General features: G+C 37.8%; 1 protein-coding gene across 2 annotated transcripts in view; it reads right to left on the bottom strand.

The window, feature by feature from the left end:
* Positions 1 to 1,534: 1,534 nt before the first annotated feature.
* The window catches only part of LOC111419635 (serine/threonine-protein kinase MARK2-like), a 138,844-nt gene continuing 123,181 nt past the window's right edge, over positions 1,535 to 17,197 (bottom strand). Inside the window, exons 3-9 of one of the 2 annotated variants that reach the window (XM_023052470.2) lie at positions 14,901 to 15,067; positions 3,446 to 3,634; positions 3,071 to 3,383; positions 2,619 to 3,011; positions 2,206 to 2,570; positions 2,006 to 2,149; positions 1,535 to 1,955 (exon numbers count right to left, since the gene is read on the bottom strand). In XM_023052470.2, the coding sequence (XP_022908238.2) occupies positions 1,631 to 1,955; positions 2,006 to 2,149; positions 2,206 to 2,570; positions 2,619 to 3,011; positions 3,071 to 3,383; positions 3,446 to 3,634; positions 14,901 to 15,067 (1,896 nt within the window). In that variant the 3' untranslated portion in view covers positions 1,535 to 1,630. Of the gene's footprint in view, positions 1,956 to 2,005; positions 2,168 to 2,205; positions 2,571 to 2,618; positions 3,012 to 3,070; positions 3,384 to 3,445; positions 3,635 to 14,900; positions 15,068 to 17,197 lie in introns of both variants that reach the window. The other variant, XM_023052471.2, reaches the window with a different exon arrangement.

Genomic DNA, 17,197 nt, shown 5'->3' with positions numbered 1-17,197 from the left:
AAAAATTCTGGTCGAATTCCTTTTTTATCCTTAACATACCTACTAGTCCTGGGGAAAACACTCTAGCAAAACCATCTTCAGAAAATAAATATCTACTAAAACAAAATCATCTTTTTTAGATGTGCTGTTGCTGTAATAAGTATGCAACCTTGTAATGATTGAATTATGTTTGCAATTTAATACTTTGTTACAATACGTGGTGCAATTAAATATAAACGTTGAAAATTGTGATATTTTTGATTCTTTTCTCGTGGAATGAAGTTGGGTATCTAATCAGTTGTGTACGAATGTTTCCACTTGATTGCTGGTCTCAAATCGCTTGCGTCCAAGTGCTTTGAGAGATCCAAACATGTGAAAATCGCATGGCGTTCTCAACTATAAGATTGATGATCAAGTATTTTCCAGTTTATTTTCACCGCTTTCTGCTATGTGGGGTCTAGCGTAGTAATGGAGGAGTTACACTTTGTAGTTGGGAAAATGTTGTCTTTTGCGTCGCAGTAGTTGCGTTGATAGTTTGACGTCCTTGTAGGAAATCTACCAGTCCCAAAAAACCGTGGCCAACACTTTCTCTTCCAATCGAGTTTTGGCTTTCACGGGGCTTTCTTCGCCTTTCTTTCTCCATGCTTGCATGTTTTGATTTGGGTTGTGTAATGATGCACCTATGTCTCATCACAGGTCACAATTTTATGCAAAAAACTTTTTGATCATCATTCAGCAACCTTGGATCTCAACGTGCTGAGATTTTTCTGAAGCCCAACTATTTTCTGATGATTGATTAGACATGATTGACCATGAAATGGTAGTTTCCCCGAACTGGGAACGCAGTCTGCGGTAAATTTCTGCTGATTTAACGTTTTCATATACGAGGAACTTTGGGCACACTCCTCTCACTCATTGTAAGAGCTACTAAATTAAACGCGGGACAAGGCGGCTGATGTGGTTTCTCTGCTCTAGGCATCCTCATCTAAAGATTACAAATGCCCACTCACACACAAATACCAGGATCACAAACTTCCATTAATCAAAAAAACTAACTACACGAAACTGGTTTTCTTCACTATTCCAACGACAAGAAGTTAGTATTGTGCAAGAAACTAATGACGAATCTGCAATATGCTTTGAATTAAGTTGCTTTAAATTGAAAATGATTCAGATTATGTTTCATTAAAAAGAGAAGAGGAAAGGGGGAATTTGAAAGCCCTCAGCAATAAATAGCCTGATGATCAAAAGCACTAGCAAACACAGTAACAAAGTCATCTACTTTATCAGATGCATTGTTAAAAATCACTTCGTTGCTTTGCATACATAGAATTTTCTGGAATCATGCCTGTATACACGCATTACTCTACTATTTTATTTGCTATTTTATTATTCTTTTTTCTTTATCTCTTTCTCGAACTGGGGTGTGGTGTACTTTTAATACAAAAATTTTACAAAGCATATAGCACAATTAAAAATCAAATTTATAACTAGCAAATGAAATATTGATACTTTATAATAATTATCTTTTAAAATTCTCAAATTTCACTCTACATTCTATTTTTTTACTATTTATTACACTAAACCTCATCTCTCTTACAAAAAAATATATGTACAAACAAAAAGAAAAATACTTATCCAGAAAAAATTATCAAGTACCACCATCCTTCCTCCCAGATTTGATCCATTTAAAGCCTTGGAGCTTATTCGGTATATTATTAACAACGTACCCAGCAATCGATCTCGCAATAGGTTCGTTGAGAAATGGCCTAGAGTTCTTTGGGGGTGGTGCTATAATAACCCTCTTTGTTAGCGACGCTTCGGTATCCCTTTCGCGCTTGTGCCAACAGTTGATCATCTGCTGATGGGGATTCTTTTTGGACGTCGAAGTCACCACCGCTGCAGGTTGATTGAAAATGATTCCGTTTGCTACATTTTTCGTTGTTACGTTGGTGGTCGCCGTTGCTGACAACATACTAACAATTCAATGATTCCACAAGACACGAGGTGACCGTTTTATAGTTACCTCCGCCTTTTCAATGCGCGTTCTGCCGTTTGTATTGGATCCGTCATCGGACGTCTTGTAAAACTAGTAACTGTTTGAAGACGTGATGATACGTCGGGTTTTGAAGAATCTCCTGTTGCACTTTGAATCCTAACTGACAATTCTCTACAATGAAAATGATTACTAAAAAATGTTTAAGAAAAAAATTGTGGCAGTAATACTTCGATTTTGTTTTATCGTTTAATTTCGTTCGTAATGTTTTGGTATCTGTTCTGGTGTTATTAGATATACAAATCGAAGTATTGTTGATTCGAGGTTCTGTGGATTTGGCACTAATTTTTTTATTCATAGTTGATGGTGTGATTGCTGATCTTATACTTGATGGTTTTGGCGATAATATGGTAATTATATGATTTCCTTCTCCGTTTCCTGGGCTACCAAAATCGTTTGGTTTTTCTGATAGTTTAGGACGTTTGTGGTCATCTGTAACAGCGCTATGTCTTCGTGGTGGTTTTCCAATACATACCTTATCGATTGTGGTCATTTGTCGAGGCGAAGTCATTTTTTCCCATCTCGTTAAAATGCCCTAAAAAATAAACTAATTAGAAAAAAAAATAATGATTTAAAAATTTACCTTTGGAATCATTTTTTTCTTCGGTACCTTTTCCTCAATAGGTTCAAGTGTTGTTGTTTTTTCTATTTTTGATGTCGGAGCAGTTTTGTTTAATTTAAGTGGTGTTGTTTTAGGCAACGGTGCTGATTTTAATGTTTCCTTTCTCTTAATCATCTTTACATTATCTTGTTTAACTTCTTTAACAGCATGAACTCTCGGTCTTGGAGTTGCTAAATAATTTATCGCTTGATCAGGAATATTCCTGGTAATCCCATCTCCTTCCAATTGGTGTAGTGTTTGCTTAAACGCCAAGATGTTATATATCCCGGCTACGTTACCCTGAGGTTCAGATTTAACCGCAAAATCCACCTCGCTCATGTTTAGATGAAGTAGCGAACTCACGTCCTTCATTATCTAAAATGAAAAAAAATCTTTGACATTTATAGGTATTTAAAACATCTGACATATTTTACTATAGCTTGATATTGTCCATCGAGTTTTTTCAACGGATTAGTCCTAACACTTTTACGACCTTTCTCGGTAATCCATGGATGGAAAACTAGTTCCTTAATAGTAATTCTTTTCGCAGATTCAGCCACTAAAAGCTTTGATATCATGGTCCTAAAATCAGCGGAAAAAACCGCCAACGCTCTACGATGCGGGGCGGCTATTCCTCGGTTAATTTGTTCTAATAATTTCTTTCTCCTTTCCTGCGATGTCATGTTGTTCTCTCTGGCCGTAACAAAGGGAAGTTGGCCGATGACCATTCCATAGAGAATCACACCACTGGTGTAAGGAAAAGAAAATGATTGGTTAGGATTGTGAATGGGGTGTTGGTTAGGACTAACAGACTCCAGAGATCCACTTCCGGTCCGTACACTTTGCCTTCCATGAAGAGTTCTGGAGCTGCATACTCAGGAGATCCACAATGGGTTCTTAACGGGTTATTTTCGAAATAGGTATTACTTAAACCAAAGTCAACTATTTTTATTTGTGTATGGAGGGAGTTCAACATCACATTTTCCATTTTAAGATCTCTGAAAATTAATATGGAATAATAATTATATATATACAATGAATTTTTTTAATATAATTGAAAAACTTGGCAATTGAAATAGGTTAAGAGATTCGATAAATTTTAAACGAAAAAATCAAAACGAAGATGTATTGTTTAGAAGAATGGAAATCTCGATATGGATCAAATATTTTAAAACAAAAACAAAGGGAAAGGCGAGCAACGTTGGATCTACCATAAACTCCAGCATGAAGAAGCCAAGGTTGGTTTCAATAACGCTCTAACTAAGGAGTCTTCATACAAATGCCAAAACCACTGTTAGTATTGAACCCCCTAGGTTTGAGAGTCTCCTTAACATAAAGCCGTCGGAAGACGCGGTTTAAGATAGTCGGAAAAATATACTCGACCGCCTAGTATCAGAATCAATTAACAACTTAGTAAATATTATTGTCGAAAAGTATTGGTTAGGGCCAAATTGACCTAGATACCTTGTAGGGGATCATAAACATAAAGAAAAGTTGTTGGTGGTGCCACGTCCAAGTTATCCTATTATCTTTGGTTCGCATGACAAGGTGCCGTACTGGATTTCCAAAGGGATTGTCTCAATGTTAATTCCAAGGCGAGAATCACCATATACTGGAAACAAAAAGACAAATTTCTTGACCAGTAGACGTTGAAAATCTAAAAAATCGTTATCTAAAGGAATTCGGCAGATCAAGTCATCACCAACAACAAGAAAGAAGGCAACAAGAAACTTTGAAACTTGGGTTACATGAGGTTCTTTTCCAGTCTAATTACTGGAAGACATTGATGAATCAAAAGAATCAAAGTACCACACAACATTTATAACACCTTATGGTGTTAGCCTGTTACTGTTTGATCTGAAGAATCTGAGTAGAAATGGCACCTGCCTTGGCAAACGTAAATTGGGCTCGATGATCTGGAGGATCCTCATCAAATCTTCGATCATCTGCAACTATCCCTCTTCTCCGAGAAATATATATTTCCAGTTGATTAGAGAGCCAACCTTTTATAAAATGCATAGAGATTTATCTTAAATTTTTTTTGTTTACGATAGTTAAAGATTTAAAGTAGTTATTAAATATTGGAGAAAATAAATTTCCCAGTATTTTACATCGTTTACTTTATTATTTCCCTCTGTTAGTAGAACAGGAATACGGTCTAGTGGTGCGAACAATTCTCTTTGGACGCAGAGTTGATAAACGGCCTTCCCATTCACCACCTCCACGTGCAAAATCGTTGCGGTGCTATTTTATTTATTGCTCATTTCATTGCGAGCCGGTCTCGGTGTGATGTACGTCCCTAGGGACCATGCATCACGTGCACCCCGATAAAATCCCGCCATACTTCACCCCCGTAGCGCGGACCACGCAGCGATGGTCCGGACTTTATTGTGCCAGAAAATGGCAGTTATATGGCGGCGTATTCCTGGTGCGATTGCGATGACGTAGGAGAATGATCGGCGATGCCCTGTGGCTAAATAGCCATCTGTCTGAAAATATCGGAAGATAAATTAAAGAGATAAATATTAATGAAAGAGTTGGGGGTTGGTTTTCAAGCCCTATTTAAATCGGTCTAATTAAGGCGCCCAATTAAACTCCAGGTATTCCGGATGAAATTTTAACCTGCAGTGATGCGCCCAGGGCTTCCGTGGGGCGGGCGAGTTAGTTCGCATCGATTTCCTGTCCTCTCTGTTTTAACTTTAATTCCTTTAAGGCTCCCCGTCTCAAGCCTTCTCATTGTATAAATAGGATTCAGTTTCTCCTGTCTTGACGTTCGCTGCTCCTGATATGTTATGAAGAAGGTTTTGAATTACCGTTAAATTATGAATCGACGGCTTTCGAACAATGATCTATAATGTGACGCTTCCGGTCTAATTGGTCTTCATGAAAATTTTACGATAACCGTAGACGAAGATTACTACGTTAAATTAACCTATCTCATTCGACGTTCGTCCGTTCGGGTCAGATTTGCGAATGAACCGAAAGGAGGACAACGAATTCTCATCTCGACGACAACGTTATCTTGCTGACTTGGTGGATTTCGAACCACCGAAATTTTCTCTACCCAAACTGCCGATATTGATTTCGATCTGCGCCACTCACCGCCGTCCCCATTTTGAGTTCGCACTTCTTCCGCCAGGACGTCGGCGCGGACTCCTGGTGCCGCATCAGCACCTTCCCGATGGACCCCGTCCGTTTCTACCATTTCCCCAATGGCTATAGCTCGTGATCGGACCTTCCATAGGGGACGTGGTTGGGAATACCCAAGTCCATCTACTATCCTTAATGCCTTATGAAATATTCCGATCCTTCCTACCATTCAAGAATCTTTTTTGATCCTCTCAATGTTATCAATAGTCAAGAAATTCTTTTAGCATCATTATTCAAGTTTATTATTAACTTGTTTTATCATAATTGTTTTTAGTTAATAAACGTGATAAAAACTTCAAACAATACACTATATAAATGTAACTAGTTGTTATTGGCAAAGAAGGCCGATGATTGAAAATATTCTATCTCGTTCGTATTTTCTCTTCTTTATATACGGAAATATCGGTTTCCCCGTCCAAGATAAGAAAATGTAGGATCGGGATTCGACGGGATCCGACTTCAGTGGGGAGATTGTATAAAATTTTAGTATATTTAGAGAGGAGGGCGCCGCGGGGACGTCCGGGATGAAATTTCCCTTATTTACTACCCAGAAAAATACAGCGCGAAGCCTGGACAATGGGGTTCGTTCCTGGGAGAAATCCAGTCCTCTGAGCTACTCTCGATTTGTATACGGACGAGGCTCGTGGCATTTCTTCCCCGATTGCATTCGTTTCTGAAGTTTATGCTAATCGAAGGATGGGTAACGAAGAAATGCACGATTGCGTAATACGAAAATCTACTTTTGAAAGTAAATTTCGTGTCATGGATACATCGACGAGAAAAGACGCCCTTTCTTTGTGGAGTGATTCAATTAGTGTGAGATTCGAGAAAGGGTAGAGGAATTATCAGTAACTAATAACAGAGAGATGTTTACAGGAAGATGCTTCCGGTAAGCGGAACGACGATAAGGCAACGACGAGGAAGCAATATCCTGCCTCGGAGAGTCTTTACGAACACTTGCGGATGTTTCTATGGGAAAAGTTCGCGCCGCGACGAGATTTTCAATGTATAGTAGATAACTCAAAATAGGAAATGATCAACTGGGGAAAGCAATCTGTATTTCAACAAACTAAAATTGAAAATAACATTTTTGTCTTAAGAGTTGTCTTACTTGTTGGTGAAATTATATAGGTACAGTAAAATCTCGATATAATGGTAAAAGTTCGTTATATCAATCTACATCCGTTGTGTTCAGTACTAGAACTAACACTAAACCTGGAACTAGAAAACCTAAAAATCTAAAACTAGAAACATGGCTAAACCCGAATATTTCTAGCTGTAGTTTTAGTTACGTTTAGTGTTAGTTCTAGTTTTAGTTCAATAAGAAGTAAAAAATCTAACGCTAACAACTAAAATTAGAACTAATACTAGCATTAGAACTAACACTCTAAAGACGGCCAAACCCGAATTTTTCTAGTTCTAGCTGTAGTGTTAGTTCTACTTCTCCTCTAGCTCTATTCACTTGAATAATTATTGAAATTTACCAAAAACTATGTACAAACTGCCTTGAATTTGATATTCACGGTTGAAAATTACATTTCCAGTACTCAAAAATTCGATGTACGGCCCCGCGGGACGAAAAAGAGGCTGCCGTCGGTGAAGCCTTACGAGACCCGATGTTAATATTTAATTCAAACTTTCACTGAAACGAGAAAGTTTTCTCCGAGGAGGTTCAGAGAGTCCGGGGGTGGTCTGTTTTGGGGGTTCAGTTGGAGGGGACGAGGTTCCTTCGTGAATGAGGCATCCCCTGGACTGTTTTCCCTAGAAAGAACTCACAACAAACTTTTCTTTTGTTTTGGCGGAAGAAGTGCCGGCATTTGCTTGATAGATTACTTGACAAATATTTTAGTGTTCGAGTTGGGCGGAGCCGGACCGTCTCTTTTTCCGTTTCAACTTCAACTCCTCAAGTTAAACCTTTTTAGATCTTTTTTTTCTTATACTAAAGTATACCAACATAACAACGAAGAGAATAGTAAGTAATTTTAAAACTTTTTTTATTATTAAATTATAGTATTAGATATTGCATTTGCAATTCATGTGGTTAAAGTTGTCTAAATGAAATCGTTTGCATGTTGAAACTTTTAAAAAGCGGAACGAGTATGCAATTTGGTTGGTTGATAAACGGGCGGCGGCGATCAAAAGTAATACGTGACAAATTTTAGGTGTGTTTTCCCATTTATGTAAACGACCTTCACCCGGAACAAGTTAAAGTTCGAGGGGGCGAACCCCCATCATGGCCGCATCGCCTCTAGTAAACACGGCAATTTCCATGTAAGGTATAAAAATTTGCGTGCGCTCACCAGTTTCTCGCTATATGCAAACTAACGTAGCCGCCGCCACGAATGCATATATATTGTGCCCGGAGTGGTTGTTGTTAAAAGAGGCGAGCTCCGCCGCCGCCGTCGTGAAGAACTGTTACGACCACGAAGTAAATATGCACAAGAGCAGGAAGCCCTCGCACCAAATTGGCGTACATGCACGGTTATGTTTATTGTTTCCAATTGGCGAACCTGCACGCTCCAAAAATACTGCCCGCTTTTCTTTCGCACAACCGGAAGGCGGCGGCTTGCTTCCTGCCGCCCTCGGATAACTTTAGGATCTCGCCAGTAAATACGGCCCTTCCGTTCACTTTTTACGCCGCGGTATATTCGACCGCGTTGCCAACTATTTTATCTATAAATGATTCCAGATTCCCGATAAAACGACCGCCAACCGTTGGAGGCATCGGCGGTCGCTACTATTTATTTCGTGTTTTCAAAATCCACTTCCGGCACATTTTTTTTTACTCGATGTGTTTACAAGCTCTTTTCTATAAATTTCAAATCTTTTTCATCGTAAAATTTTACGGTAGTTCCTTCCTGAGTATTATTGTTCGAGATAACTAGGTGTATTTATTACAGGATTTCAACCCTGATAGTAGATATTAGATTTAGTACCGACAAATTTTTTTTTAAACGCCTCTTCTTGAGTATAAAATTCAACAGTACACAAAATTATCAAGAACATTCCAAACATAAAAGACAAAATCAACTGTGCTTAATACATAATAAAACATAACTCAATACAACAATTTTAGACACAGACGGAATAGGAAAACAAATGATGGGATGTATTACAAGCAACTGAGAATAACTGGAAAGTGTAATACATCCAAGTGGGTTTTTCAGTAAAGAGCCCAAGGACAGCCGATTCTCAAAGTTGTAAATCATCAAATGTCTTTCAACAGGCTAGGTGCGAAGTTTTAAAGAAAGGCGCGGGAATTACAGATTACATATTCATGGAGAACAATTTGATGCTGATAAAGTTGAAACTACAATTTTATGTACACGTTATTAAACGTGATGAAAGAACGGGATTTTAGATCAATGCTCACTCGTACAAGAATATCTGTTAAGGAAAAAAGTGTTCCTGGTTATAAAATTAGTAAAAATCGGATTACTAATGTTGCTCAAATGCTGCTGGAGAAGATAAACAAAACAGAAACCGTTCTGTGCGGCTGACCAGAAACATTTTGGCAATGTGGTTTAGAAATAACTAATATGGAACATCACTGTTTTGTATTTTCCGCTAAATACTATTATTGTCATTGAGAGGTTGTACAGAATAAGTTTAATGATGGATCCGATCGTTAAAGACAACAATGTTTCTTTACAGTGTTTAAAATCATTACGCTTCGAGATGAGGTATACGACATATAGTATAATTACCTGTACCGAGTTTACTCTAGGAATGAAAAACCATCTTAAATTTTATGGAATAGCAACATGATTACAACAAAATTAACGACCAAGTTGGTGTCCTCCCCTCTAAGCAAACAATACTTATGAGAGCCTAAAAGCAGAAGACTTCAGAAACAAGAAAGTTAGGAGGTTAAGAAATGAACAACAGCAAGACGTAGACACAGAAGCCCAATGGAATCTCAACCTAAGTATATGGAACAAAAACAATTAGCCCAATAACAAGTTCATTTGAAGGCGTTAAAGCGGATACAATTTGTTTTTTTGGTCGAATTTTGCAATTGAACAAAATCTACCTCACCATAGTTATTCTTTTTCGGTTGATAAGGAGACCTGGGTAAGTTTCTTTGAAAGTCGGCAATCTTTATAATTACATTTTTTGAATGTGAGGTTTTAACAGACATTTACGAAAGGATCTTTTATTCCACTTGTATCTTTCGTTGTATTACAAGAAGCTTCTTCTGATCCACAGTAAGCAAGATTCTGATTTAGCTTTACATCGATTAGCTTTGCAACGACACTCATTGCTTTTCTTCTTGGTATAACCGAGATGTCTTAGCAACAGATGGTGATCTTTTAGGCCCATAATGTCTTTTTTGGTCATTTAACAAGAAGATCAAAGACATCATGTTTACCACTGTAAATTTCCTAACATAACTACTCAAAAATCTTGAAAAACAATGAAGATCTCAGATAGAGGACAGACTTGAAGAAGAGCAAATGGTGTTCTCATCTAATAGACAAACATATGAGTTTAGACATTCCAACTAGATTAGGATTCCACAACCTAACTCCGGTCTGCACGCGAGAACTAATATACGCAGACAATATTGTACTCAGGCAAAGTAGATATCCAACCAAGAAACATCCAAATATGAAAACCTCCCTAGAAGAGAAGGAAATGATAATAACCAAAAACAAAAGCCAGATTCTACACATCACAAATGAAATAGGAACAGAAAATATAGATTTTTAGGATAGGTACACAACGAGGCAAGGAACCATCTTTAGTACAGATGTACAATTTTCATTATACAATTCTCTATGCTGTTGTTACAAAAAAAATTAAACATTGGCATTTCAACAATTTTAAAAACGTTAAGTTGGATTATCCATGGATTGGGATTATGCAGTTTCTATTCACCCCTTGATTATCATGATTAATACTGTATCTGTTTACACAAAAAAGATATCAAATTTATTTAGCTAAAATTTGGTAGCTATAATAACAACTTGTTCATTTTATATATTGTACTAGAAAACAAGAAATAAACTTGTTATCTGTAATGAACTATAAAAATACTTCAAAGTTAAGTAGTACAGAAAAACAATTTTCGTCCACGTGGCCTCGAAACTGAACAAGTTATCGAGATCCGCAGGAGGAAAACAAGAGTCAAAGCAAGTAAATTCGGTGGAACGGAGCAGGAAGTTGGATATATCCGATCGGGCTATCGAAATATAAACTTTTTCTACTTTTCCCAGTATCCAATTTGAATTTTTAACATAGAAGAGGGAAGGCGATCGTCGCGAAATGCACGAATGCACTCCCCGAACCGGAGCTGATTGAACGCGGTGACGACGCTGAATACAAGGTGCCTTTTCAGTGGTTTTAAAACCGTCGCCGGTTTATGGGGCCGCCGCCGAAGCGGCGCCCGTCGCCAAAGACGCCCCCGAATTCCCTCTTTCTTCTTGCCATCTTCTTTTCGCATCTTGGAGACCACCGCACCTGTCCGTCGTAAAGAAACGGCTGGGAACGGTAATGGAAGATCCCGCTGACTTGATATCTCCCGGTAACTGGCCCGGGCGAATAGCTCCGTCAATTGGATTAGATTCACGATGGCCGATTTTCGAGATAGATTGCGCCTCTGGAGGAAGTTTCACGATTTCGCGAGGACCCGAAACTGTAAAAGAGACGCCGGTCGCGTATTACGCAGATAGAGGATTTAAGCTTGGACTTCGACAAAATTAAACTTATCCCACGTTTTTATAGCTTACAAATTTAAAAGCGTATAATCTAAGTTTATTCTTTTATTTACAGGATGCTAATAAGGATCTTGAAAAAATAAAAGAATCCATGTCATGTTTGACAAAAAAGGTTTAACCGCACAGTAACTTTTTGTATAATTTCGAAACTTTTTCTCACTGGCCAGTAAGAGAGAAGCGCATTGTTCGGTGCGGAGGCAATTTTTCCAGTTCGTAAAAGAGGCCCTCATTGTCGACGACCGTCCACCCTTCTACTTATCTTTTGACGGGGCCCTTTTCCACCCCGCGTGGCAATAATAATAAAGCGGGAACAAAACCCCGCTCCGCCACGGACGGCCGATCGGTGTACATTACGGGGGCGAAAAGGGGGGCACGCTGAGAATCGCAAAAAGTCCTTCTAACGAAGGCCGCGTTTTATTTCCAGGGTCTCTCATGGAGTAGAGAGCCCCTCTCCACTCACTCGGACTGCCACCATTTTCCTGACCGCGTAATGCGCGTTTGAAGGGTTTACAATTTCGAAAAAGTACCCACGGTAAAAAGCGTCCCCAAATGGACAGTTTTTAAAACTCCGCCCCCGCGCGGACTGCGTTCGCTTTAACTTCGCGCAGCAGCCCCACTTTTCGAATGACAATCAATACGTAATTACGGCCACATAAAAAAACCAAACCTGGGCGAGACTGCACTTTGATTAAAACGAAGCTCCAATATGCATAGATAAACTTTGACCTAAATTGTAAAATATTAAACGAGAATTTACGCGGAAAAGTTTAATCTTTTATTCTCCACCTTCCCATTCGTAACCTAGACACTATGAAAACGGCTTTTACTTTCGTCCGAAAATTAATAATCGCTGCGCAAGTGTTGCATTTCATGTCGCGCCACGTCCGCACATTAATAACAGAAAATTGTCTGCGGTACAAACCGTGCTGTCAACCAGGTAAGCGACGAGGTACATATGCAAGTGGAAACGACTTCCGGTTTGCAGTGCGCCAACCATCCTTCATCTCCGCCCGAGCATTGCTTATGCACCCGATGGATATATCTCCGGCCATACATACATACGTATATTATACCTATATACAAGAACTCGCAAAACTGAATACGCTCGTGGGAAATGTTTACAATCCATTTGAAACAGATTTTCAGAGATTTGGTCAGACATGTATTGTGGAATATTCATCTTGCGGAAATTGATTACTTTCGTCCATATTGTAACTATAAGGTATGTTTAGCTTTCGTTAAGCTCTATTATCATACACAACTCAATAGAAATATGTCACAACTAAATTTATTTCTTAAAATAATTTAATTAATTTGTTAATTTACAACGATGCAAATTGGTGGAAGCGCCGGTATAAAATTTTTATTATATGGTATGTACAGAAAAAAGTTGAAAATATGAAATTATCTATTTTTGGATTTGAAAGTAATGGCGAAATAGAGTATTATGATGAAACTAGACATGACATTAGAAATGAAACTCAAAGAAAATACAGTTATTTACTTGGATTTTATGTTTTAACTCATTTTTGAAAACGAGGAAAGATAATTCTCTATTGCTATTTTTATTTAAAAATTCACATCTCGAGACCTAATTGAAATATCACCATAAAGTAAGAAGCAATTTAAAGAAACTCTAGGTAGTATTTCATACTTTACAGATTATTTTTCCAAACTATCAATTTTCCGTGTTATAGTGTTTTAAATTTAACTTTGCGCAACACATGTTGAAATGAAAGTAAATAATCTTTAAAAACTCGTATATAAAAATTAATTGAGATATCACCATGATGTAGAAAGCAATTTAATGCAAATTTAGTTAGTATTTAATATCACGAAACTCATTTTTCTAAAACTTAAAACGTTTGCAGTTATGATTTTTTGAAGTTAACTCTAAATAATCACTATCACAAATGTTAAAATGAAAATAATTAAGCTTTAAAAATTCGTATCTCGAGAACTAATTGAGATATCACCATGAAGTAACAAGCAGTTTTAAGCTAATTTAATTATTATTTAATATCCCTGAAGATCATTTTTCCAAATTATCAATCTTTGGTGTTAAGATTTTTTAAATTTAACTCTGCGTAACACATGTTGAAATGAAAGTAAATCTTTAAAAACTCGTATATCAAAAACTAACTGAGATATCACCATTATGTAAAAAGCAATTTAAAGCAAATTTAGTTAGTATTTAAAATCCTGAAGGTCATTTTTCTAAAACTTCAATGTTCGAAATTATGATTCTTTGAATTTAACTCACACTCACAATTTAACTCATATTACTAATGACAGCAATTTTTCCCTATCATCAATGTTATGCGCAATTTTTCGCAACCACTCGTTTATAAAGAAATTTCCCACACACCTCTTCTTTCCAGTGTGTAATTGGGTGGCATATCCAGATATACTACCATTTCGTTGACATTTACAGTTTGAGACAAATTGAAATTGTCTTGAAAATCATTAGGAGCTTTTGGGAAGTTGTAGTTCTGCGCCTCAACGATAACATCATTCGACGCATAAATCCCACAGTCCAACCTTTGCTAGTATTAAAAATTTTTTAGTCCCTCCTTTCGTTTTTCTTGAGAGAACTAGAGAACTGACTTGTCAATTTCATGAAATCGTCTCTTCTTTGGCCCGGTAAATTTTTTGCACGATGCCTCAGTCTATAATAGCTACCTGGTCTTTCCGCAACAGCCGCAACGTTACTCTCATTATAAGCAAAAATTGTACCAGCTTTTCGATTTCCTTAACGCTAACTTAATAACATCTCTTTAAACTTTGCTGTATAGAAGAACCTTTTAGATTTTTGTTACTTTTTTTTATAATTACGCTATTATATGTATAATTAAGCACACACTACGTTCGAGCTACTACGAGGGTAGTATATGAACGGAATTCGTGCTAGGCATTACTATTTATTTTTAAAATTATATTTATTTTCCAATTTTTTCTGGCTTGGTAAATTTAAAGTCTAGTCTAATAAAAACTCATCGTAAGCAAGGTTTCTTTAGGTGCATCAGCGTCAGTCAACAGAAAAAATATATATTTATGGTTAACAACAAGCATCGCATCGTTTCAGTGTGGTCGAATTGCTCAAAAAAAGATGCGGATTACATTCGCAAACTAAATTTTTTTACCACTATGCATTTTTAAAATCGGGGTGCGGATTAGATTCGAGTGCGGATAAGATTCGAGAAAATACGGTATATGAAGGACGCAGCTTCATTTTCGAAATGATCGGCAATCGTATGGTGCAAGATCGACGTAGATATGATCCTCTTTAAGCAATAACCGCGTATAAATGAAAATACGTCACGGAATGTATAGATATATTGTATACGAAATATATTGCATACCTTGAAATTAATTAAAACGGAAACTATCTTACCTGTGAACAATTCCCAAGTGGTGCATGTGCGAAATGGCGGAAACAAGTTGCCGAGCGTACACTCTCGTGCAACGCTCGTCCAATTTTCCATTGCGCTGAGCTTTGATGAATGTGCACAGATCTCCACCTCCGACCAGTTCCATCACAAGGTAATACAAATTTCCATACTGTAATACACAAATCTGGGTTAATGATCAAATCGACCGAGAAATGTTATCAATTATAATTTTGAAAGTAATCGATATAATAACTTTTGCTGCGAAGGATTATAACAGAAATAAGTGAGTAAATAAAATTTCTTTGGTTGCAAATGAAAATGGATTCGTAGTAAGAAGGATCGGATATCGTTTCTGCAATTATGACGACAATCGCGCCTCCATAAAACCGGTCGAATTGGCGGCGTTCGTTTCCGGTAATCAGGTTTTTGCCGGGCGGCGGCGTTCTCGTCTCACTTCCGTTTCTCTCGCCTTCGAGATTGAATCGGGAAGTGAGGCGAGACGCCCAACTTTACTGACCAATAAAACCGGGCGAGGAACCGACTTCTCCAGGCCGCTTTTCTTAACGTCGCCGCTTTAAACTTAATTTACCCTCGTCTCGAACAACCGGTCGCGAACGAATGAACGAAAATCTCGAAAGCGTGTTGAGTTAACCGCATCCTGATTTATGTCGATCAAATAACAAGAAAAAAAAATGTTTATGTATTTTGACCGAGTGATTGGTAAACTAATAAATGCTAGGCTATTGTACAATGTGTCAAAAAGTCTTGTATCTTCTTTTTTGTTTCGGTCTCCAATAATACTTTAACCCGGCCATTGAATCTGACAGATCCACCCTACACCATAGTTTAGAAACAGAAAAACTGTCTCGTCACGGTGGAATGGCTTATAGGTAGAAGGAGAAAGAGGTTATAAACGAGATTTGTTAGGATTCGATAGAAAAAAGGTCGATGTAAGGGATGTGTAGGACAGTTTGGCGAAATGAACAATTTTGAATAAGATTCAATATAAAAGCAATTTATGGAGATAAGGTTTCAAATTGTGACGAAAAAGAAATACAAACACTATTTTGCTTATTTTGGGTTTAAATGATATTTTCTGACTGTTGCAGGACATGATATCTGGCGTTTGTATGTAAATTTATCTTTCGAAATGTCCTTTGATCTTTTCACCCACGACCGACATTCCAGAGCAGTCAGCGTGTAATTTCCAAATACCCCTTTAGGTGGTATTTAATTAACACGGTTGTTTGTACAACGTCCCCTTGTCTAATTATTATTAATCAACCACCGACAACGTGTACCCAGGTTCATCACAAGCCGATAGATCAAAGGCATTGGATCGCGTACATAACCTATGTAATGTTGAACTAAGGGCGGTCTATATGCGGTGGAGTGGGTGGCGTTAATAGAGCAAAGGCGATTTCTCTGAGAGAGCACGGTATCAGCAGACGACAACGACAAAACCCGCCTGATTTACAACGGCACAGTACAAACGGCACCGCAAACTCGCGCAAATGACCCAATTTGTACTCATTTGCGAATTATGCAATACATTTTCGGTGGAAAGGGTGGGTCGAGGGTCGATTCGTACCCCACGTTGTGCTTTCCGCCTCGGGGCGGAGGTTGTCTCAAAACGTGGCCCTGTAATCCGGGCATTACTGACAATTTATTTGCGAACCTATTCGGATTAAATTCTCTAATTAAACCGGCTCGGTTTGAATTAATTTTATTGCGTACACGCAACGCGCAGTAATTATTCCATATTTTAATAGTAAAATTGTCATTCATCACTCGCACCTGATATCGCACGATAATTACCACCTCATATGTTGAACGAACGATGCGAAAACTTATTTTTATTTTACCGGAAGTGAATAAAAAGCTAAAATTGTCCATTCTCGCTATTATTTATATCGCAGCGATAACGACGCTTGTGTATACCCAGAGTCGTAACGCCCATCATAATTACTTAAAAGCACGTGCGCTGGGTAACGTGCCAGAAAGAAACGTCCAAGTCGGTGGTGTGACCTGTTATTATTATTTTAATACTTGATAATGCTCGATGCGGTGTGGCTAGTAATTCACCTGCTGTGGGTAAACTTTAAATCCCTCATAAACAATTCAAGGTTGTACTTTATCTGGGTTTCTTAATAATTCAACAAATGATATATTTATTTTTCACTTTACGTATTATGAGAAAAAAGCTTTTTTTTGTATCACAGTAATATTACGAGAACGTACGAGAAAATCGATATCTTTTCCATATTTACAAAATGATGAATCGAACCCGCGTTACAGG

The sequence above is a fragment of the Onthophagus taurus genome, chromosome 7, assembly GCF_036711975.1.
Source record: "Onthophagus taurus isolate NC chromosome 7, IU_Otau_3.0, whole genome shotgun sequence".
Classification (NCBI taxonomy): Eukaryota; Metazoa; Arthropoda; class Insecta; order Coleoptera; family Scarabaeidae; genus Onthophagus; species Onthophagus taurus.
The sequence above is the reverse complement of the archived record's forward strand: the minus strand, read 5'-3'. Positions and strand labels throughout refer to the sequence as shown.